Here is a 25,213-nt window from a genome sequence, read left to right as displayed (position 1 = left end):
AGCCCCCACGAGCCCCAGCTGCTGAAGGGATGTGGGAAGCCGCTGCCTTCCAAGGTAGATGGAGGCATCTGAGACCCAGTGCCCGTCCCTGGATGCCTCTCCCCAGCCCTGTCCTCTCTCCTCCCCTGCTCTTCCCAAACAATCAGACACATTCCTTTTTTGTCAGCCAGTTAAAAATCATTAGGGGAACTTAATTAGGTTTGTCAATCCCTAAGGCGGCGGGTGCAGAGTCCTGCCTCCCTTTCACTGCCCATTAGCAGTCTGCTGCCTCCTCCGAGCTCTGCGTGAGCCGAATCCTGGGCAGAGATTTGCCCAGTGAGGCCGGAAGCCCCCCCAGTTCCAGGGCCACCCCCTGTCTTCCTGACCCAGTTCCCACATGGAGACCTCCCGCCATGCCCCAGGGCTAGTTTTCAGCCAGCTCTTCTGTCAAGCTGAGCAAGAGGGAATCAGGGCTACGTTCTTGGTGCCCAGCCAGGCTCCAACCAACAGCTCCTGCCAAGTCTGTTTGAGCAACAAGCGCCAAGGCCCCCCCTCCCCTCAACCTACCCAGCTAGGAAAGAGAGAGAAAGCAACACCCACGGAGCAATCAGAAATGTCTTCTTTGGGGAAATCAGTCATAATGGGAGAGAAATATCAAGATCTCCCCAGCTGAGGCTGACACAGAGGAGAGCCATGTTCTTAAAACAGCACAGGCTGGAGAGAGGCTGCGGGGGCGGGGGGGGCAGTGGCTTTTCTTTCCTTCTCCTTGACCAAGTGTCCAAGGGAGAAACAGAGCGAGGCTCACCTCGTTTGGGGGATTCAGCTCTCTTTCCCCACCCGGGGATGAGGGTAAGGAAGAACAGAGTAACCTGTGAATTTGTTAGAATCCCCTAGTGACCCCCTACAATCCTGGCAATAATTTGGCTTGGACCATTCTTTCCTTTTTATTTTTTTCTCTAACGCATCACCATGATTTACAATATTGCTGATGATAGTTTGATGAATACATCATTCCAACACCACAACCACCCCCAGAGTACCCAATTGGCTTCACTAAGGTTCCAAAGCACTCACACACTCTCTCACTCTCTCTCTCTCTCTCTCTCTCTCTCTCTCTCTCTCTCTCTCTCTCTCTCTCTCTCTCTCTCTCTCTCTCTCTCACCCCTCCCTCATCGGTTCCATGAACTAAGTTGTAGTTCTGTTGCCTTTGGCCATTTGTTGCTCCCTTACTGTGTATCTTTAAATCCCACCTATGAGATCATTCTGTTTCTATCCCTTCTGACTGACTTCACTCAGCATTGGACTCTCTCATTTTCATCCCTGTAGTGGCAAATCGCATGACTTTGTCCTGTCTTACATATGTATAGTATTCATTATCATATACTTACCACAATATAGAATTCTTGATCCATTTATTCATAGTTGAGTATTTTGGTTGTTTTCCTATCTTGACTATTATGCTAAGTGATGGACATAGATGTTCATATGTTCTTTCACATTAATGGTTTTGTATTTGGGAGGGAGATGCCAAAAAGTGGTATCCCTGGGTTTTGGGAGAAATCTCCATACTGCTTTACATAGAAGTTGAACCAGATGACAGTGAGTAAGGGTTGCTTTCTCACCACTACCTCACCCAACACGAGCTATTTACAGACGTTTTGACGTATGCCAATCTCACTGGTGTGAGATGCTATCTCCTTGTTGTTTAGATTTTTATTTACCTAGTAATAAATGTCAATGAGTCCTTTTTAATATACCTTTTGACCAGCCATATGTCTTCTTTGGGGAAGTGTCTGTTCATTTTCTCTCCCCACTTTTGGGTAGGGTTCTTGGATGTTTTGTGTTGAGCTTTATGAGTGATTCACAGGTTTTGGAAGGTAGCCTTTTATCTGATGTATTGTGTGCAACTCTCTTTATCTATTCAGTAGGGTGTCATTTTAATTTAATTTAATTTTCCTTTGCTATGCAAGAGCTTTTTAATTTGATATTTTCTCTTTGCTTATTTTTGTTTTTTGTCTTTGCCTCTGTGATCATCTCATTGAAGACAATTTCCCAGAGAGGTCTGCCAATGCGTGCTTCAATGTATTTTGTACCTCCTGCATAATTTTGAATTCTTTGATCCACTTTAAATTAAATTTTATAAATGGTGTGAAATACAGTTACAATTTCATTTTTTACATGTGGCCATCCAGTTTTCCTAGCAACATTTTTTAAGACTTTTTTGCTTCATTCCATATACTTAGCTCTTTTGTCATAGATTAATTGTTTATTATATGGAGGTTTAACTCAGGACTCTCAGTTCTGTTTCATGGGTCTGCAAGTTTAACTTTATTCCAGTACCATGCAGTTTTAATTAGCATAGCTTTGTAGTACAATTCAAAACTGGAAACATAATGCCATTCATCTTTTTATTTTTCCCTTAGAAATGCTTTGCCTATTCAGGGAGTTTTATTGTTTCCTGAAAATTTTAGTGGTGCTTTTTCCATGTCTTTTAAGAATGTAGTTAGAATTTTAATGGGTATAGCATTGAATCTGTATAATGCTTTGGATAGGAAGATCATTTTTCATCATTGATTCTTCTAATCCATGACCAGGAAATACATTTCCATTTTTTGATGTCCTCTTCTATTTCTTTTAGCAGTGATTTATAATTGTCACTGTATAAGTCTTCCACTTCCTCTGTTAAGCTGATTCCTAAATGTTTGATGCTTTTGGACACTATCTTGAAAGGTATTATCTTTTTAATTTCTTTCTCTTCAAGGTTATTATTTTCATATAAAAATATCATAGATTTTTATGTCCTAATTTTGTATCCTGATGCCTTATGATATTGTTTTATTGTTTCTAAAACTGTATTTCAGTGGTGTTTTTAGGGTTTTCAGTATATATTAATGATATCACTCTCAAATAGTGATTGTCTGACTTCTTTTCCAATTTGGATCCTTTTTATATCTTTTCTCGTGTCTGATTAATGTGGGAAGTATCCCAAAACTACATTGAATAAAAGTGGTGACAGCTACTGTCCTTGCCTTGTGCCTGGTCTCAAGGGAAACACTTTGTTTCTCACCATTGAGTCTGCTGTTGGCTCTGGCTTTGCTGTAGATAGCCGTTACGATCTTGAGGTATATTGACTTAGACAATTCTTTCCCTCAGACCCAGACAATGCCTGTGGCACATGCGAGAACTTTCCCTCACACCTAGAATGCTTCCCTGGTACATGCTGAACTTTCCTTTAGAGCCAGAGCAATTCTTTGGCACACGTTGGAATCTCCCTCGTACTCACAGCACCTCCCAGGCGCATGCTAGAATTGGAGATGTGAGGCAGTTACTGACTCTGGAGAGTGCTTAAAATCTGCACTTTGGGGGACCAAGTCAGGCTATGCAGAGTGAGGAAGACCAACCAGAGCACAAAGACTCAGGGGTATGAGGACGTTTCCTGCATCTCCTGCCCAGAGAGGCAAACAGGGCTTGGAGCACCTACAGATCAGGTAAAGACTCACCCAGGTTCTATCCAAAGGAAAGAAGGAAAAGAAAGAAGGAAAGAAAGAAAGAAAGAAAGAAAGAAAGAAAGAAAGAAAGAAAGAAAGAAAGAAAGGAAGGAAGGAAGGAAGGAAGGAAGGAAGGAAGGAAGGAAGGAAGGAAGGAAGGAAGGAAGGAAGGAAGAAAGAAAGAAAGAAAGAAAGAAAGAAAGAAAGAAAGAAAGAAAGAAAGAAAGAAAGAAAGAAAGAAAGAAAGAAAGAAAGAAAGAGAGAGAGAGAGAGAGAAAACTGAATATGGGTGTCCTAGTGGCCATCATACCCCTTCAGGGAAGAAGCTCCTGAACTGATTCTTTCCCCGTTGCCTCATTCCCAGCCTACCCCCACCTCACCCCTGCCCTCCCCACCTGCGAGCATGACACATCTTTGTCCTCCGTTCCTTCCCAGTTCCACTGGGAGGACTGGGCACGCTGGCTGTCCACGTGGCCTCCTGGGGGGAGACAGCCAATATGGCATGTTTACATCTGGTCGTGCCTCTGGTCCCGTCTTCCCTGATTGTTCGAAGCATGCCTGACTCAGAATATGTGCAATTCCCACTGTCAATCAAGCGCTCTCAGCAGCAGCTGCTGGCACCCTTGCCTTGCGGGGCTCTTTAGAAACTTCTATTTAGCTATGTTCCTGCCCCAGCTTGCATCATGCTGTCCATGCTAAGAAGGAGCTCTGAGACTTCTGGAGAATTTTGCAGCTCTAATCTCAGAGGAGGAAGGTAGAGAAAGGGAACCCAGAGGTGGGGAACAGAGGGGGACCCAGAACCCACTGGGAAAGGACCCACTTGGCGACTCGAATGTGTCCCTCTCTATGCTGAGTCATGCACATGTAATTTAGGTGCTCAGCACCCCAGGTGCTCCTGGAATCTGAACCCCTGAGCTGAGACGGGACCCGCAGGCAGCTCAGCACTGAGATTAGGGACGGTCTTCCCTGGGAGGTTCAGGACACAGTGGCTGCCACCTTGCCCAGCCTCTCTAGTAGGAGAATTCTACTAGAAAATTGCCACTGAGGTCATGATGCAAGGTGCCTCTTCGGGCTCAGAGAGATAGGACAGGGGGTCAAGCACTTGCCTTGCTTGCAGCTAACCCAGGTTTAATGTCTGACACCACATATGGTCCCCTGAGTACTGCCGGAGGGACCCCTGAGCAGAGACACAGAGCAAGCCCTCCGAACTACTGGGTGTGGCCCCCAAGTAAGAACAGAAGAAAGATGTCTCTGGAAGCACATGTCCCAGTATGGGGCTGGCAGGATGTGTGGGCTGCCTCGGGCTGCCCCTCTGCTGTGCACACTCATTCTGATTACCTAGAAGGTTTGGGGATCCTGTACTAGGCACTGGGCCTTACCCCACTGTCTGCATCCCTCTGCATTGCTCTGCCCTGTGGGGAGAGGGTGGGAATCCATGTGGGGCGGGGGGTGGCCAACGGGGCTCCATGGGCTTGGCACTGGGCCAGCCAATTCAGGCACTTTCTCTTGGAGCTGAGCCAGGTTGGACTTTCAGACAAGGGTAAACTTGCAGATCATCTGCCCAGGAAGCTCAGTTCAGAATTATCTCAAAGATACGCTTGGGATAAAAGTTTGCTTTGGCTGTTACTCTTTTGGGACTGCCGTGGGTGACCGTCGCTGTTCCCGGGCCTGGGAAAGCAAGGCAGGCTGTAGCCCGGTGTTGGACAAAACGTGAGAGTCAGGTACCTGGGGAGCCCAAATGATCGTGGCTGGTGGTCGGATCCGTGGCTGCAATGGGACGCGGGGTGCAGGGGGTGGCGGGAAGCATTTTCTTTCTGTTCACTTCATAGATTTTCAGAGGGTCACTGAGTGATTTCTGTTCTGAAGCGGGGCAAGCCCACCCACGCTGCTCAGAGGGTATCTATCAAACAGGCTGGGGCATCCGGGAGGCCAGAGCCTCACCCCCGCCCTCCCAAGGACCTGTAAAGCACCCTCTCTCTCCTATCTGCTTCTTCCCTCGGCGTCCTGATAGACATTTCCGTGGCCTCTGTGCCCTGCCTTCTTTGCTCTTGTCCCCTGCTCCAGCCAACACTCTCTCACTCTTCTTCAGCTTCTCCTCATGGCCTGCTCTGGGCTGGGTTCCCGTTCTCCTTCTTCCTCACAGCCCTGAGGTGCTGAGGCTGCCGTTCCGTCAGTCACCTGTTCCAGGCTGTCCGCGTCAGCGCTGCTCAGCCTACTGACGGCGCAGAGCAGGACACCTCAATCTAATTGCAGGATATTTCCATCTTCCCCAGAGAGTCCCCTCGCTGGCTGAGAGTCCGGGCCGCTGCGCTCCCAGCCCCAGGCCACCGTTAATCTGCTTCCTGTCGCTCTGGATCTGCCTGTTCAAGATATTTCACATCAATAGAATCATTTCTGTGAATGGGACTGGGACGTCTTTAACTTAGTATCTGGCTTCTTTAACTCGGCCTAAAGTAATTGCAGTTCATGCATTTTTCTAGTCTTTTTCCTGCCTCGTGGAAGAACACTCCAATGGTCACAAAGCCTTCGCTCTCCAGGATTATGCAGCCGCCCCCAGCCCCACCCACATGCAGTTCACTCTGGACTGGCTTCAGAAACGCCAGATATTTTTTTTAATACATTTTTTTTAAAGAAACAGGTTTTTTTTAAGCTACAATGTATATAATAGTAAAATGAAACACAAAAGCAAAAGCAAAGTCCTGCACAATTACAAGCCGTTCTATCTGACAAATCCTTCTAGGTTATGTTTATTTACCTACACCGTGAAGCATCCATTATGATCACATGGTTATATGAGGCTTCAGAAAGCCTCTTAACATCCTCAGCCACTCACCTGGCACCCAGCACCCAAGGTCAGGAGCTCACCCCTGGAGGGCCAATGATTCAAGAGAAAAGGGTTGATGTGGAGGAAAAGGGTGGAGAGGTGGAGAGCGAGGGTGGGGAGGAGGGGGGTCAAGGGTCTTGCAGCCTGAGAACACAGTGAACTTCTTATCCTCTAAAGAAACCCATCTCCCTCTCAGGTTGGAGCCGGGCTCTGTGTAGGGCTGGCTGGGAAGTATATTAGAAGCTAAGGCCATAGAAAAAGCAGGGAGTTCTGTGTGGAGGCTATCGGAGCGGCATCAGTGCTTAATGGTGCCTTGAATGGACAGACTTGGAGAGTATCATGCTAAGTGAAATGAGTCAGAAAGAGAGGGACAGACATAGAATGACTGCACTCATTTGTGGAGTATAAAGTAACATAATAGGAGACTAATACCTACGAACAGTAGAGATAAGGGCCAGGGGAATTGCTCCATGACTTGGAAGCGATCTCATGCGCCGGGGGGGCGGGGGGGTGGGGAAGGCAGCTGGGATAGAGAAGGGACCACTAAGTAAATGATGGTTGGAGGGCTCACTCGGGATGGGAGTTCTGTGCTGAAAGTAGACTATGGACCAAACATGATGGCCGCTTAGTACCTGCATTGCAAACCATAACACCCAGAAGGAGAAAGAGAGTAAGAAGGAATGTGCCTGCCACAGAGTCAGGGGGTGGGGGGAGGGGAGGGATGGTGAGAGGGATACTGGGAACATTGGTGGTGGAGAATGGGCACAGGTGGAGGGATGGGTACTTGAACATTGTATGACTGAAACGTAATCATGCACGTCTGTAAGTCTGTAACTGTATCTCACTGTGATTCATTAAGATAAAGCAAACAAACAAAAATGGTGCCTTGGAGGAGGATGCTCTGTCCCTTGTGACCCGGTCAGGCCATCCTCCTCCACCAGGGCCTGCACCATCACCCGGCAGAGTCCTCCCAGAGGACCTGCTCTTGGCTCTTCTCCAGAGGAGGGAGGAGTCCCTCGGCATCATGAAGCCCAGACGTGTCCGCAGAGGCTCTGTTCCCCGATCCTCATCCATCCCCTGACCTGGCTCAACATCAAACTCTCAGGGCATGAGGACATCTCTTAGGCTCGAGGGACGGGGCGGAGACCACAGAGGAAGCTCGTTAACATAAGAAATGTGTGGAGCGAGATGGCGCTGCCAGCACTTGCTCACCTGCAGCCCTTTTATTGCCCGGAAGGGCACCCAGAGCCATGAGCTTCTGGGGCGACGCTTCCCAGAGGATGGGTCGCCAGAGGTGATGTTCCATGTATCCCTCCTGGCGTCCCTGATGGATTCTGCCACAGGCCAAGAATAGGAGCCTCCAAAGATATTGTCAGTCGCAGGAAATAGTATCTCTGGCTTTGCTGCTCTCAAATGGCCCAATCGGTGTTGGTTACAAGCACACCTCAGCGGTACAAACCATCCACTAGTTAACAAGCACAGAGAACCACAATCAAAGCAGATGGAGGACAGACAAGATTCTGGATGCTAGAGAACCCGCCATACCCTTAGGGGTGTCTTTGGTTGCCGGATCCTGGGGAAATTGGCGAATAGTGGGACAGGAACCAAGCTGCTTGAGGCAGTGAGCAGGGGGGAAGTGCCCTTATTTAGAAGCATTTCAACTCTTCCGTGATGACACAGAGGCTTGCCCTTTCACCCCTGCCTGCACCCCAGAAGGCAGTCCTTGGAAACACAGGGAGGCCGGGGCCCTGGCCCCCACCTCCTCAGGGTGAGCAGAGAACATTGCTCTCTGCTGAGCCGCAGACACAAGGGCAGATGTGGTCTCAGCTTCACCAGCTGTGGGCAACGCCCGCCTGCAGATTCCACCCTCACACACGCAGTCCAGCCACCTCTCACAGCTCTGCTCTGGCCACTCCTACAGGTTCTGGCTACAGATTGTCGCCTGGTGGGGACAAGGATCCAGAGCCACCGTGGCCTTTGACAACATCTCCATCAGCCTGGACTGCTACCTCACTGGTGAGTCCCCCCGTCCCCACCCGAGCTGCCCTGCCTCACGGCTCTCCCTTCCCACGCCACCTTCCCAGGGCCCGGTTCCTCCCTCCCTTCCACTGGACCTCCTCTCACTGCGCTCCTCTATTGCAGTCAGCGGAGAGGACAAGGAGCCCCCGAACACGGAACCCAAATCAAGAAATCTGTTTGAGAGAAACTCCCAGAAGGAGCCCAAGCAGGGGGAGAGTTCACAGAGGGAGAGCGTTGCCTTCGACCCTACAGGTAAGGGATCAGCTGACGCATCTGAGCACAGGACTATTTTGTTGCTGCAAGGGCCAGAGAAAAGGTAAGCCCTGTGGTTGGGGTTTAAAGATAAAATCAGCTCTGAAGGGAACTTGGCTCACGCTCTGAGAGGGCCTCCAGCGGGAGCTGTCTGGCTCCCTTCTTGCCTGAGTGATGGAGGTTCTGGAAGTTGTGCAGAGGAACAACTGCCCTCTGCGCCCTGGGAGCACCCAGGCCCCACACTGAGATAGTTTAGCTGCTACCTCGCCTCGCCTCAGCCCCTGGGAGCCACTCCCCAGATACTGAAGAAACTTCCTTCCCTCAGATTTCTCCTCAGAAAGAGGGTTAGACCCAATGTCACACAAGATGGGACAGTCCGTGATAGGTAAAACCCCAAAGCTCTGGTTCAACACAATTCCTACAGCGTGCCTCCACTGCTGGTCGGCTTGAGTGAACTCACACACCTACTCACATACACATATACTCACACTCTCACTCACACACATACACTCACACTCATATACATGCACACTCAAACATACATTCACACACATAATTGCACACTCACTCATACACACACTCAAGCATACACATATACAACAACACACACTCATTCATGTACACTTACACTCAACCATACACACGTATGAAAACACTCACACACTCACTCATACACACATTCAACCATACACACATACACACATAAAATAACAAACTCATACAGATACATTCCCACACACACTCATACACATATACTCACATAGAGTGATACATTCACCCATATAATCTCTCTCTCTCACACACACACACACATACACACTACCCACCTACACACACAAACATACACACTTCTGAAAGACATGTCATGGGCTCCTGCTGCTTTAAGCAAATATACACATATACTCACACAGACTGATACATTCACCCATATACACACACACACACACACACACACACACTACCCACCCCCACACACAAACACACATTTCTGAAAGACATGTCATGGGCTCCTGTTTCTTCAAGCAAATTCTTATGACAGTGACTGTGACTTCTCAGCCTCTCCCAGAAACAGTCTCCAAACCCTGCGTGATGTTTGAATTTGAAAGCCCCAGGGTTCCCGGGGCTGTGAGGGAAGGTCCCCCAACCACACCCCATCGAATGATGAGGGACTCCCAGGTGGGCCTGCTTCCCTGGGTGTGTGGGGTGAGGTTCCTTCCAACACAGGCAACCAGGAGGCGGTGCATGCTCAGGATGATGGAATCAGAGAGCTCTTGTCTCTACTCAGAACAGGAAATCCTGGCTTAGCCGGGATACCCACCCAGTGAGGCTCAGCCTCAGCCACCAACTTCAAGGACTCTCAGTAAAGTGTCACCAAGTAAATAGCAGCACTGCTTTGACTTTGAACAGATCCTTTCCTTTCTCACCCTGAAAATCATTCTCTAGGGCTGACTGAGCAATATACTGCAGCAAAGGCATTTGCCTTGCACCTGGCAGACCCAAGCTCGATCCCCGCACCCCTTTTGTTCCCCAATCCCTGCCACGAATGATCCCTGAGTGCAGAGCTAGAGTAAGCCCTGAGCACTGCCTGGCGTGTCCCCCCACTCAAAAAAGGGGAAAAAAACACTTCCTTCTCCCCAGTTCCTGTCTGACCTTCTCCAGCTGCCAAACAGGCCGTCTGCAGCTTTGTGCTTAGCAATTCCTTCCCATCAAGAATCTCACAACCCTTTTCTTCACGGCACCACACAGAGGAAGTGTAAGCTCCCTTGAATTCCCTCAGGCTATGCCTTGGGGCCCGTGAAAATGCCCAGGAGGAGGGCACAGCCTTTCAGGATCAAGCTTCTGCCTGAGCACCAGCCCAGTAGCTCTGTCCACTCCCCTGGACTCTGGCTATTTCCTCTGTCCATACTAAGAACAAGAGGCCCTGGCCACCTAGCAGGGGGCTCCAGAAACCCCTCCAGAGACAGGCCAGGGGGGCCCTGGGCGGGAGTTCTTATCTCGGCTGTGGCCGTGGGCTCCCCTGGGACCAGCATTTAGGAGACAGCCAGTGCTGCCTGAGTCCCAGCTTTATTGCTACAAACCCCCGTGTCCCTGGAAGGCTAATCGATAGGGCCGGGCAAGCAGCTGCCCCGGCTAATGCAATCACCTGTCGGCCACCCTCCACCCAGTTCAAATAACCTGGGACGCTGGTGGCTACCTTCGAGACTGGAGCTGACCTGGCTCAGCCACCTGTGTCCTTCCTCTGCCGCCCACCCAGAGCAGGATGAGATGCTCCAGGCCCCCTTCCACAGTGACCTCAATTCAATGTGAGGGACATCTCATGCCCAGTTGACTTATTCCAGCTCCTTGGAAGCTCGGAGTTCCCTGATAAAGGGCAGGGACTCCCCACAAGCCCTCCGCTACAGGGAGCGCAGCAGGGGTGAGAGTGAGGCGGGGGCTGGCTCCCAGAGCCCCTCTCCACGAGGGGCCACCTATTCTGCAATTCCCTTCATGTTCCTGTCCCAGCACGGTCAAATACATGGAGGAGAGAACTGGGAGAAGTTGACAGTGGGATGTCAGGGCTAATGGGAATTCTTTGGGCATCATGAAAATGCTCTACAATTAGTGATAATGGATGCAAGTCCTGGAAATACGTCCAAACACACTGAATCATACATTTTAAAGGGGTGTTTTGGCGGGGGGGAGGTAGACGTCCAATGCAAGGAGACCAGTGGCTACTCCTGGTGGTACCAGCTGTGCAGGGCCTAGCAGTTCAGTGGTTGATCCCTCAAGCAGTATTGGGGAGCCCCAGGACCACATCTGAAGGTGCAGTGTTGGGGAGAATCTCAGCACCTGTGCCCCAGTGCAGGAATAAGTTTTATAGTATGTGTATCATAGCTCAAAATCCATGAATACGTTGAATCTGTGGTATATTAGAATTTGATAAATATAGATTTGAAAGTCATGGTTGATGTGTTTTAGTCGCTAACTACCGAGGACCCTCTGTAAAACCCTTAGCAAACTAATGGTTTAGGCTAAACGATCTGTGGGTTCTCTTCCAAGCAGAGCTTTCAAAGAAACTGCCTCTCAAGGCAATTTCAAAAGAACTTCTGGAGAGATTAACTCTGGAAATAAAATCATCCCTTGAGCCTTTGATATTTCATTTAAAGGCAGTTCTAATTTTGAACACTTATTATCTTGTCTGGCTTTATTTTTATAAATAAAATTGTTTTATTTATAAAACATTAAAAAAAATGAAAGCTCATTAACCGGCCATGATCCAGAGACTCATAATAAATCTCAAAAGATATCAACAAGCTGCAGAGATACTTCCAGACCCCAAAGTCACCATCGAGTTAAAAATTAACTACAGCTGTATCACCCCATTCAAAATTTTAGAATTTTCACACTCTGCACCACTGATGTACCAGGGGTAGCACACCACGTTGGATGGAATGTAAAATAGAAGGCAACAAATCTCGATTAAGAAAATATTAACACATAAGGTTTAACCTGTAACCACATGTTAGTAATCTCTTATACAAGAGCTTAATTGCTCCAGGGTGTGATACAACAATTTTTGCACACTTTCTTTCAAGGACATTTTTTTGGATTATTCATAATAAGCGATACAAAGTAAATTATTTAGGGCTTGCTATTGAGGCAGGCTTGGGTGGTGGGTGGGAAAATTGAAACTAATGATGTTGGGAATGTGTAATGGTATTGGGAATGGTGTTGGAATATTAAATATAATAAATTATTGTGAACAACTTTATAAAAATAAAATTATATTTAAAATAAAAGAGGAAAGGGGAGGAAAAGGGGGGATATAACAGCAAATCACCTCAAGGGAATCCTGCATAAGAGTGTTTTCGAGGACTTGAGAGATAGCATAACAGATCAAGCACATGCTTTGCATTCAGGGAGTTGACGTTCAATCCCTGGTCCCCCGTGACCCCCAGAGCACTGCCTGGGTTATACTCCACGGGTGTAAGTGCTGAGCCCCTGAGCATCATCAACTATGCCCCCCAAACAAAAAATAAAAGTTTTGGAGGGTTCTAGGAAGATGGAAGTGATAGTAATAATTATATAGTGTGTTTTATATAAGGGTTGGAGTGATAGCACAGTGGGTAAGGCATTGACCTTGCACACAGCCAACCTGGGTTCGATTCCTCCATCCCTCTCAGAAAGCCCAGCAAGCTACCAAGAGTATCTCGCTCACATGGCAGAGACTGGCAAGCTACCCATGGCATATTCTGTACACCAAAAACAGTAACAAGTCTCACAATGGAGATGTTACTGGTGCCCGTTAGAGCACATCAATGAGCAACAGGGTGACAGTGACAGTTTTTATATAAGGGTTTTTTTTTATTTTCCATCTCTGACTAAATCCAGGCTGCTCTTTCTAAGCCTGTAATGAGGCAGATGCATCAAAACTTAAAACCCCATGGGAATCAAAACCGAAGGTTTTTCATCAGATATTGTCCTCAAGTTCCCAAACACAAGAGGTTGAGGAAAAAGCACCACCTGCCCACCAGACCTATAGTATTCACAAATAAAGGAAGAGGAAAACAACAGCTGCATTACACACCAAACAACAGGAGAACTTCCAAATCTCAGTCATCCTTGCTGTAAGAAACGGAAACCCAGTCTGAGCTCTGAGAACCAATGGAATGGGAGACGCTTCACTCAGGGTTGCAGCCTAGAGTGCCCAGGTCCCTGGAGGACCTCTGGGCCTCCAACAGTCTCTGTCCTAGGACTGATTTCCAGAGAAGAAATGTCTGGCTTGGAATCCATATTAGGAAGAAAGGAAAGAAGCAAAAGAGGAAGGATGGGAGAAGGGGGATGGGAGGTAGGGAGAAAAGGAGGGAGGGAAGGAAGGAAGGAAGGAAGGAAGGAAGGAAGGAAGGAAGGAAGGAAGGAAGGAAGGAAGGAAGGAAGGAAGGAAGGAAGGAAGGAAGGAAGGAAGGAGGGAGGGAGGGAGGGAAGGAAGGAAGGAAGGAAGGAAGGAAGGAAGGAAGGAAGGAAGGAAGGAAGGAAGGAAGGAAGGAAGGAAGGAAGGGAGGGAGGGAGGGAGGGAGGGAGGAAGGGAGGGAGGGAAGGAGGGAGAAAGGAAGGAAAGAAGGAAGGAAGGAAGAAAGAGAGGGAGGGAGGGAGGGAGGGAGGAAGGAAGGAAGGAAGGAAGGAAGGAAGGAAGGAAGGAAGGAAGGAAGGAAGGAAGGAAGGAAGGAAGGAAGGAAGGGACGGAAGGAGGGAAGGAGGAAGGGAGGAAGGAAGGAAGGAAGGAAGGAAGGAAGGAAGGAAGGAAGGAAGGAAGGAAGGAAGGAAGGAAGGAAGGAAGGAAGGAAGGAAGGAAGAGAGGGAGGGAGGGAAGGAGGGAGGGAGGAGGGGGATGGGAGGGAGGGAGGGAGGGAGGGAGCGAGGGAGGGAGGGAGGGAGGGAGGAAAGGAGGAAGGAAGGAAGGAAGGAAGGAAGGAAGGAAGGAAGGAAGGAAGGAAGGAAGGAAGGAAGGAAGGAAGGAAGGAAGGAAGGAAGAGAGGGAGGGAGGGAAGGAGGGAAGGAGGGAAGGAGGGAAGGAAGGAAGGAAGGAAGGAAGGAAGGAAGGAAGGAAGGAAGGAAGGAAGGAAGGAAGGAAGGAAGGAAGGAAGGAAGGGAGGGAAGGAGGGAAGGAGGAAGGGAGGAGGGGGATGGGAGGGAGGGAGAAAAGGAGAGAGGGAGGGAGGGAGGGAGGGAGGGAGGAAGGAAGGAAGGAAGGAAGGAAGGAAGGAAGGAAGGAAAGAAGGAAGGAAAGAAGGAAGGAAGGAAGGAAGGAAGGAAGGAAGGAAGGAAGGAAGGAAGGAAGGAAGGAAGGAAGGAAGGAGGGAGGGAAGGAAGGAAGGAAGGAAGGAAGGAAGGAAGGAAGGAAGGAAGGAAGGAAGGAAGGAAGGAAGGAAGGAAGGAAGGAAGGAAGGAAGGAAGGAAGGGAGGGAGGGAGGGAGGGAGGGAGGGAGGGAAGGAGGGAGAAAGGAAGGAAAGAAGGAAGGAAGGAAGAAAGAGAGGGAGGGAGGGAGGGAGGGAGGAAGGAAGGAAGGAAGGAAGGAAGGAAGGAAGGAAGGAAGGAAGGAAGGAAGGAAGGAAGGAAGGAAGGAAGGGACGGAAGGAGGGAAGGAGGAAGGGAGGAAGGAAGGAAGGAAGGAAGGAAGGAAGGAAGGAAGGAAGGAAGGAAGGAAGGAAGGAAGGAAGGAAGGAAGGAAGAGAGGGAGGGAGGGAAGGAGGGAGGGAGGAGGGGGATGGGAGGGAGGGAGGGAGGGAGGGAGGTAGCGAGGGAGGGAGGGAGGGAGGGAGGAAAGGAGGAAGGAAGGAAGGAAGGAAGGAAGGAAGGAAGGAAGGAAGGAAGGAAGGAAGGAAGGAAGGAAGGAAGGAAGAGAGGGAGGGAGGGAAGGAGGGAAGGAGGGAAGGAGGGAAGGAAGGAAGGAAGGAAGGAAGGAAGGAAGGAAGGAAGGAAGGAAGGAAGGAAGGAAGGAAGGAAGGAAGGAAGGAAGGGAGGGAAGGAGGGAAGGAGGAAGGGAGGAGGGGGATGGGAGGGAGGGAGAAAAGGAGAGAGGGAGGGAGGGAGGGAGGGAGGGAGGGAGGAAGGAAGGAAGGAAGGAAAGAAGGAAGGAAAGAAGGAAGGAAGGAAGGAAGGAAGGAAGGAAGGAAGGAAGGAAGGAAGGAAGGAAGGAAGGAAGGAAGGAAGGAAGGAAGGAAGGAAGGAAGGGAGGGAGGGAGGGAGGGAGGGAAGGAGGAAGGGAGGAAGAAAGGAAGGAAGGAAGGAAGGAAGGAAGGAAGGAAGGAAGGAAGGAAGGAAGGAAGGAAGGAAGGAAGGAAGGAAGAGAGGGAGGGAGGGAAGGAGGGAAGGAGGGAAGGAGGGAGGGAGGAGGGGGATGGGAGGGAGGGAGGGAGGGAGGAAAGGAGGAAGGAAGGAAGGAAGGAAGGAAGGAAGGAAGGAAGGAAGGAAGGAAGGAAGGAAGGAAGGAAGGAAGGAAGGAAGGAAGGAAGGAAGGAAGGAAGGAAGGAAGGAAGGAAGTGAGTAGGGAGGGAAGAAAGAAACTGAAACTATCCAGGGAAAGCAGAGGAGAGACACCGTGAAGAAAATTGTCATGTTTATGGCCCTATTATATACAACTCTATTTCTTAAAAGAAGACAGAGATATTTGTGAAGTTAGAAGGGCTTCAAAATCCTTAAGTCATGAAACTAACTTGGCATGAAAATGCACAAGAGAAAAGTATCAATACCAGAGTAGTGGAAGGAGCCGGGTAAGGTGCTTGCCTTGCACGTGACCAACCCCAATTCAATCCCAGCACCGTATGGTCCCCTGCGCGCTGCCAAGAATGATCCCTGACCACAGAGCCAGGAGTACCCTCTGAGCGTTGCAGAATGTGCACCTCCCAAAAAAATGTATCAATATAAATTACATACAAAATTGCAGTAAGAATCACTTTTAACTCAGAGGACAAGAATACCTACATAAAAAGGCAGCAGAAAAACATACTTACAAAATATATGACCTGTCAAAGAAGAGCTGGATATGCAGCTCAGTGGTAAAGCATGTGTTTTTCCTGCCTGAGGCTCTGGATTTACTCATAGAATCTCCAAAATCTCCAAGAATGTAATTTAATGAACTATGATGTTAAAACAATAATACAGGACATGAAAAACAACATAAATAAGTATTTTAAAAGATAAGAACCTATGTTGCAGAACTCTGAAAATAGTTTGAAGTAAAAGGAGAAATTAATTTTACTAAAGAAGACTAAGTTTAAAAGAATGCTAGCACAAATACACACAACAGAAAATGTCTTATAGAAAATAGACGAGAGGGATAAAATTTTTTTTAAAAAATATGGCATCAAATATGGGAAAAGAAGACCCAAGACAAAGAAAGAGGAAGAAGACTAAAGAAGGGGAACAAAACACATTTAAATCAAAATCTTTTAGTAAGAGAGTACACTATATGTCTGAGAAAGCTAGCTCAAAATGAGCAAAATCAAAGGATATTCTAGTAAAATTGCTGGACCTTAAAGAAGAGGAACAGAATAAAACACTTTTGGCATATAAACAAAAACTGCAAGTGATTTATTAGAGAATGAAATTTAGATTACATCAGAGATTTTGGCAGTCATACTTTATAGCAGAAGAAAATTGAGCAAGATGCTTAATATACTTAAGGGGAAAAAATATTCTTAGTACCCAAGAACTCAGAGATTACTGGTCCCCTGAGTCCTTCCTAAAAAAGCTACTTTGAAACAAAATGTAGACCACCCAAATGAGTTAGCTAGATCACAATGACTGTTCTGAGCATAAAACACATAACTCTTCCAGAACTAAGATTAACTAGGAAAAGAGCAGAAAGAGTATCTTGTTTATGGCAGGAAGTCCAAACAGCACAGAAAAAGTGTAACTTCAATTGTTTTTTGCATGCCTGAGGCTCTGGATTTACTCGTGGAATCTCAAAAATCTCCAAAAATATAATTTAATGAACTAAAAGATGTTAAAACAGTAATACAGGATATTCAATAAATTACAAGAGAATTAGGAGCACATGTGAAAAAAAATTGTTCTCCTTCTATATTGATTAGAATGTTGTAGTAATATTGCTATTCTAATACTATAATGTCTATGATAAAGAATATAGTGAGCAATTGCAAAATATTCTACACCTACCATCATTTTTGTACCAAGAGCCACCATGATTCTCTGTGTCATAAAGAGATACAGATGTAGTGTGTGTCCTAGGGGTGTTTAAAAGCCTGTGGACTGAATTTGAAAGGAAATGACCAGTGTGAGCTGGTGAGGGAGCATTGAGTACATTGTACATCTTTCCATGTACGTATGTTCATGCTCATATCTTACATATATTTACAATTCTTTCTACTAAAGAATTCTAGAAATGATCACTAACCCAGTGGCAGTAAATATCTATAGTACCCAAATTTGTACCCTTAAGGATGCTTTATTCTTCATTATTTTTAAAAGACTTTTGAGAAAAATGATTGATTCTGAGCCCATTTGTCCTACCTGAGTGTAGAGACGCAAAAGACTCAGGAAGTTACCACTGACCAAAAATGGGACAATTGGAGAGTCTGGAGGAAATAATGATGCTTGATTAAAAATCAAAAATATGTTTAAATGCACCAATTTATAATTACATCCAGTCAATTCATTGATCAACTTCAAGAGAAGGTAATCAGTTTTTATCTTGAAAACTAAATAAGGACAAAGAATTGAGCATTTGGCCTGCTTCTGTGTATGGCCTGTACCACTGGGTAGCCAAGCAGTAAATGAGATGAAGTATGTCTTCATAAATATGTCACAACTACTAGATAAGAAAATAGGATATAATTTTTAATTTCATACCTTTGCGATCTCCAATTAAAAAAATGAACCTAGGCATTTGCTTCAGCAATTTCTAACGTCAGAAGAAAAAACGAAGCCAAAGAAAAGACTGTGACCATATAACTAGAAGGGTGTACTGTTTTGTTATGTGAAAAGTTGAGACTGTGCAAATATCTTAACTTCATGGTTTCGAAGATATGTGTATTTTTTTTAATTTAGCCCTAATAAGACAAAAAATTAATTCTATTTAGAGGTGTGGGTGGTGGGCCAACGTGGTCAGGAGATATTCCTAGCTTTGTACTCAGACATAAGTGACCCCTAGCTGTGTCAATGGACCATACGTGTGTCAGGGATTCAAGCCAGAGCTACAGCTGTGGCAGCCACCAGGAAGGCAAGAGTCTTATCTCTCCATCCCCAAGGAGAGAAAAAAAATTAATTTTATCATGTACTCAAACAATGCATAGTTTTCCCCATTTATTATGAGGAGTGGCGTTGTTTGTGTTTATGGAAAGTAAATGGTCACATTAGGTTTGAACCATGGTTTTCACTAATGGGATCTAAGATGGCCACTAAACGGGGTCTATCTGCCACTGCTGCCCTGAAATCGGCTCCACCGCCAAATAGAGATAAATCCAAGTCTGTGGTCTAGAATCCAAATGGCGCACAGATCCACATATGTCAGCGGTGTCCTGCATGGTAACACCCTACAGATCTTCAGGAGGAGTCGATCTTTATCATTGTGACAAATGGTGATGGTTGAGAACCTACTGTCCTTCATATTAGGCTTTATTTCTTTACATTGAATTAAGTAGATGAGATGGCTTTGCCGTAGTAATAAAACCAGTACAATCACCATCTAGCCTATCTTTCTTAGAATTGTTCTGGCTATTCCTAATTGATTTGTTTCCTTTCAGAGGGTGCTGTAATGTAAAGTGAAACCTAGCACTTAATGGAGTTTCTTTACTCAGCTGTCTATAACCAATCAGTATGTGAATGTTTGTTGGCGCTTTATGCTCTTGAGATGTGAATTAGTGCTAAACTGGGCTCCCAGTGTGAGCTATAAGTAAACACAAGACAGAGATGTTCTTTTTGTTTATTTCCTTTCATAAATGAATTTTAGTGCCATCCTTTTGGATTCTTTGAAGAGAAGAGGAAGTAGTCAGGCTTCCTCCTTCCCCTACCTGCCCTCAAGTCTCCTCCTTAGGAACTTTGATACCTCCTATAGCAACAGAGAGCTAGGGCAGGAGGCCACCCTGGGTTCCCAGCTGGGAATAATATAAGGACCCTCGTCCTCAGACCCACAGCTCAGAGTCATGCTGATCTGGTATCACTAAGACCCAGATCTTCTCTCTGAACACCAAGATTTTGCCATATGACTTCTTACCCTGCCCCTGTCATACACCTGCTTCTGACTTGAAAGCATTCCAGTTACCAAAGTCCTTTCTGGCACCTCCTGCTCCCCACAACTCCCCTGACACTGATCACTGGCTTCCTGGCTTGTCAGTGCCTGTGGCCCCTAACACCCATACTTGCTGGGTCCTGACTGGGGCCACTGGGAACTTTCTGGAGTTGTAATCCCACTTCCCAAGGTATCCTAAGATTCCCATTGTTCCTGCAATGGCGACCTGGCTACTCTCTGGGTCTGAACAACCTTGCTATGACCTCTCCTGGCTTTAACTGAACTTCATGCTCCTTTTTATTTATTTTATTATTTGGGGGCCCTATGGCATACCTAGGAGGTCTGGAAGTCCCATCAGCGATTTTTGGCCCACTGGACCAGTGGTTCGGTGAAAGGGCCTGAGGATGAGGAGTTGCTCAGTCCCTGAGGTTCCAGGAATTACCAGGCCACCCCAAAAGCATGGGGAAATCTCTAAGTTCCGGGCAGTGCCCAGGGGCCTGTAGGGCTATAGCTGGTGGTACTTGAGGGCCTCCAGTGTTTCACCCAGTCCTGCTTGGAGCCTATGTGGTACCAGGAGTCAAACCAAGGTCAGAAGCATGCTAGGCATGTTTCCTAACTTCTATACTATTCTCCTGGCACCTTATTTTGGGGGTTTGGGAGGGACCTCCCAGCCAGTGCTCAAAAGCCAGTGTTCAAAAGACTTCTGGTAATTCTCAGTCATCCAAACTGGCAGTTCGGTATAAAGGACCAAGAATGTAGTGCTGGCCTGGTCCTGCAGGATCTCTAGAGCTACCCCAGCTGTGCTCAGGGCCCACCAGGGTTATACATGGTGACGCTTAGGGACCATATGTGGCCAGGGACTGAAGCCCTATACTGTCTCCCTTCCTAGGCTCACTTCTAAATGGAAAAAAAGAAAGGAAAAGAAAAATGGACTCAGAGAGGTTGCATGCAGATTTACTGGTGATTCTAGTACCTTTCCAAGCCATGAACTTGAACTTGATCTGTGCTGAAGTCCCAGGGTTGGCTTGACCGGCTCTTCACCCCATATATTGTAGGCATGTCACTGGCTTCTCTAGACTTAGGTTTCCTGCTTGTTCAAGAGAAAATTGTAACTGCCTGCAGAACTGGTAAAGGCATTGAAAACCTGCGTTAATGTGCCATGGCTGGCTTGCCAAGGATGCAGTCAAAATCAACTCTCTTCCCGAGGTTCCACACACACACACACACACCCAGAAGCAGGAAACAAGCCAGGAATTAGAAGATCCCTCCCTAGAGATCAAAGGTCCCCACAGCTCCTCCTGCCCCTGGAGCCTCCCTGGTGAATTCTCTTCCCCTGCCGTGTTGGACCAGCTCTCCCACCATTGTGCAAGTTCCTTCCACCAACAGACACACTTCTGAAAGCCAACCCAGTGGGTGTGGGTGCGTGCAGGTCCTCTCATGATTCTAACTCCATTCACCTTACCTTAGACTTGCTCTTATCCCTACACTGCTTGAAGGAACTGCCAGATCCCGTTGCTTCAGAGGATCCTATTCCAGGACTTTCTATGAACACCTCTTGGTCCATAGCAGTTATGGGCATATCAGGCTCCAAGAAATAGCCCACCTGAGTTCATGGCCTGAAAATTATTCCAGTCTTTAGCCATCAAGGTCAGCCCTGTGTTTAACTGAGAGAGGTTTGGGATACCCCCAAAAAACACAAGAAATAAATCAAATCATAGTGGCCCCTTATAAGAGGAGGCCTTGATAAGGCTTAGCCAACCCACAGGACCCACAAATCTGATGATCTTATCTCAACTAACAGATCCTAATATGGAATAAAATACTGTGGGGAATCACAGGGAACCCAGATCTCATGTTGGAATAATCTGGGAAGGCTGGAACTCTTCAGAGCAGAAAGGTGACAAGGGTTCAGTCATCACCAAAGGATCCTTGGAGAGAGGGAGGAACCCCCAGGTGGGAATCTTTCTCCCACACTGATATACTCAGAAATATCACTTCCCTTCTCTGAGACTCTTCATCTGAACAACAAAGTACATAGCACTCCTTTACAAATCTGGTTGACTTCCTAAAAGGATGTTTCATGTAATACAGGGATTCCATCCCCCTAGAATCTTCTGCGAGTGACTCTTCAGCCCTGGTGCCTGTATTCTCTGGGGTTACGGGAGCCCCTGGGTTTAGTCCTCTCCAAGATGTCACACATCTTGCTGTGACATTCTGTGATATATGAGATTCCAGAGAGAATGAGCAAAAGGATTGAACAGAAGGAAACCTAAGATAAACCCTCATGTGTACAAAGCAGGAAACCTTTGTCTACTAGGCAGCAAACTCACATGGCCCAGATCCCTCAGCAGAAATGCTGATGGGAAACAGAAATTGGTTCCTGTAACTCTGTGCAGATTCATAAGGATCGTGTCCATCGAGGGATTTGGGGGAAACACCGTGTCTGGAAGGTAGCTGGGAGGAACAAGATTCTTCCAGATGAACCATGGCTCTGACCTAGACAGTAAACCCTCTGCTCTAGGGATCCAGCTAGGAGGCTCCTCTCTGGGCCTTTCCATCAGACAACCAGAAAATATAAACGAAGGATGTGTACAGGACCCACCTGAGACTCATACGTGTGCTGAGTTGGGGTAAAGTTAAGTTTTTGATTGAGAAATGGCCTGGGAGTCCTCCTTTAGGAGATGGGGAATATAAATGTTGCTCCCCACAGTCAGAAACTGGACTGGAAGTTGCGTACTTTCTAAACTACTCACTGTGCATCTCTAGTGTGTGCTTAGGCCTTCATTTCATTCTTTTTCTGTTTTTATTTTGGGCAATGCCCAGCTGTGCTCAGGACTCACTCCTCACCCTGCACTCAGGGCTCACTTCCGGCCAGGCTTGGAGAACCATCTGAAGTGCTGGGGATCGAATGTAGATCAGCCGCATGCAAGGCAAGTGCCTTGAGCCCTGTAGGATCTCTCCAGCCCACAATAATTTAACTCTTTCAAAAGGTTCCAAAAAACATAGAGATTTTTCTAAGCTCTCACATTTTTCAGATTAAGAAATTGAGGCTCAAGAGGTTATCTAAGAGCTAGCTGGGGGGTGAAATCCAGTATAAAAAACCTTGGCCCATATGGATCAAAGCTCATGCTCTCCTTCCTACCTCATCAAGTATCCACCCTATGGTGCCTTAAAGTCTGGTGTTTCTGGGAACACCTCATAAGCTTCGTAACAATGATTTTATTAACTTAGACTGAAGCTAGAAACTCTCTTCTTCAGCACACTCAAGAATCGATATGTGTTGGATAACACTGGGTTGTCCTAGCTGCTCCCCAAGGGAGCTTAAAGTTTATTGAGCCACTCTCACAACAGTGCAAATGAGGCACACCCAATCCCATCAGGCACTAGTAATCCTATACTGCTTTTCTCTTTCCTTTATGCCATTTGCATGGTTTATTTAGCAATGGCGTATTCATATCCCAAATACAGTAACAGATATATACATACCTCTTGGAGAGCCTGGCAAGCTACCAAGAGTATCCCGCCTGCACCATAGAGCCTAGCAAGCTCCCCATGGTGTATTCGGTATGCCAAAAACAGTAACAATAGGTCTCACTCCCCGACCCTAAAAGAGCCTCCAAACGTTGGGAAAGACGAGTAAGGAGAGGCGGCTAAAATCTCAGGGCTGAGTGTAATAGAGATGTTACTGGTTCCCGCTCGTGTATTGACGAACAATAGGATGACAGTGGTATAGTGATTTAGCAATGTCCTTTTTGTATGAACACAGTAAGAGATATATTAAGCTTAAAGTTGGCTTTTTCTGGGGACATCTCATTATATGTTCCAGACCACAGTCCTCAGGCCAGGTTAGTCTTTCCTAACCCCAGCAGGGTCTTTATTCAGTTACCTCTTTTTGGGTCATGGAAGAGTTTGTCCATGACTGTGCTCTTAACTTATAGTTAAGCATCATGGTGCTTGGACTGTTCCACTTCAATGCCAGGGTAGCTCACAGCTTGTCCTGGATGGATCCAGTCCCTCATCAGGACTCTGCTCTTGGAGTGCTGGTAACTAAGGGCAACTGAGTCTTAAGTCAAATAAATATGGATGCCATGAGTAAACATTATTTTGGAGTCAATTAACTCCCATGTTATACAGCATAGCATCAACTGTCTTCCTGTGTCTATAATGAGCTGGCTCAATCCTAAGCTATTTGCTGTAGGCTTAAACCAAGGCTCAGACCTAGACATTTGTAAACAAACTGTCTCTCTAGGCTTCAAGGAGGTAGAGATCATGGCAAACAGTGTGATGAGATGGAGATCTTTCAACTCCCGTTCTTTCTCATTGCCCTCTACCATCATCCCCAAATCACTGGGTTTCCATACTTGGTGCTCTTGGCCAAGGATCTAGAGATTTCACAGAAGTCCCCTTGACCACTTTTTAATGGGCAGCCTTTGTGTCTCTTGGGCATAGGCTAGAGTCACAGACCCAACTTGTGCTTGGAGAGTCTGGGATTTTACCATGACTTGTCCCACCCCTTGGTTTCCTTAACCCTCACACCAACCCAACATCTTTTATAATGAAGAAATTCACCCAGGTTTCCACACCAATATGTGATAAAGATGCCCCCAAACTCAGGTATTCTTGGGTTTTTGTTTGTTTGTTTGTTTTTATTTTTTTTTAATTTTATTGAATCACCATGAGATAGTTACAAGCTTTCATGTTTGGGTTACAATCTCACAATGATCAAACACCCGTCCCTCCACCAGTGCACATTCCCCACCACCAATATCCCGGATATACCCCCCTTTCCCACCCTCCCCTTGCCTCCATGGCAGACAATATTCCCCATACTCTCTCTCTACTTTTGGGCATTATAGCTTGCAACACAGACACTGAGAGGTCATCATGTTTGGTCCATTATCTACTTTTGCCATGCATCTCCGATCCCAACTGGTTCCTCCAGCCAACATTTTCTTAGTTGTCCCTTCTCTATTGCATCTGCCTTCTCCCCTCCACTCGTGAAGCAGTCTTCCAGCTATTGGGCAATCCCCCGGGCCCTTGTATCTACCGTCCTTGGGTGTCAGCCTCATGTAATGCTACCCTACATTCCACAAATGAGTGCAGTCCCTCCATGTCTGTCCCTCTCTTTCTGACTCATTTTACTTAGCATGATACTCTCCATGTCTATCCATTTATAAGCAAATTTCATGACTTCATCTCTCCTAACAGCTGCATAGTAACTCAGGTATTCTTGTTGGCATGACCATTGCACCTTCCTCAGAGACAGTCGAGATGTATGAATTTGAGCATCAGAGCAGGTAAAGGGCTGGACACAAGACCAGCATTAGTAAATGCTTTCAGCAAAGAGTTATTCCTTGAAATTAGCAGGTTACCAAGAAATCATCAAGTTCACAATGAGCTGGTCATGCTGAAAAAGAATGGATCATCTCCATTTTACCCTTCTTGCCTAAAATGACCTTCAGAAACTAAATAGTCACAATCACCTTCATCAAGGAGAAAAAAACGCAACTGGGATGTGTCAGGAATGGTGCAGCGTCTGCTGGAATCTCCACCAGAACATGAGTCACTTGACCTTGGGTTCATGGCAGCATCTGCATTGCTCCCACCCCCACCCCACAACTGGCCTAGTTTTCGGATTATCAAGGCTTCCCGGTATAACCTCAATCTGACTACTTATAATTACCAATTTAATAACCTTTCATATCTGCCACATTAAATTTGTTGAAAGTCTTCCAAAAGATTTCACTTGAACATTAAAGTGAACAAAGCTGCTACACCCACATTAATTTCCCCATCATTTTCTGTAGGTAGAATCCAACCTAATTTATTTCAAGAGAAATAATTTCTCTAATCTTATAATGGGGTTGGTATATTTTCAGTGGAAGTACTTTATCGGGAGCACAGTTTCTTCAAAGTTTTTC

The 25,213-nt window shown here is 46.7% G+C and overlaps 1 protein-coding gene across 1 annotated transcript in view; it reads left to right on the top strand.

The window, feature by feature from the left end:
- Positions 1–25,213, top strand: part of ALK (ALK receptor tyrosine kinase) — a 701,082-nt gene that overhangs the window by 622,145 nt on the left and 53,724 nt on the right. The window contains exons 10-11 of the mRNA XM_055121497.1: positions 8,213–8,307; positions 8,434–8,562. Of these exons, the coding sequence (XP_054977472.1) occupies positions 8,213–8,307; positions 8,434–8,562 (224 nt within the window). The remainder of the gene's footprint in view (positions 1–8,212; positions 8,308–8,433; positions 8,563–25,213) is intronic.

The sequence above is a fragment of the Sorex araneus genome, chromosome X (assembly GCF_027595985.1).
Source record: "Sorex araneus isolate mSorAra2 chromosome X, mSorAra2.pri, whole genome shotgun sequence".
Classification (NCBI taxonomy): Eukaryota; Metazoa; Chordata; class Mammalia; order Eulipotyphla; family Soricidae; genus Sorex; species Sorex araneus.
Note: the sequence above shows the minus strand (reverse complement) of the source record. Positions and strands in the feature narration are given on the sequence as shown.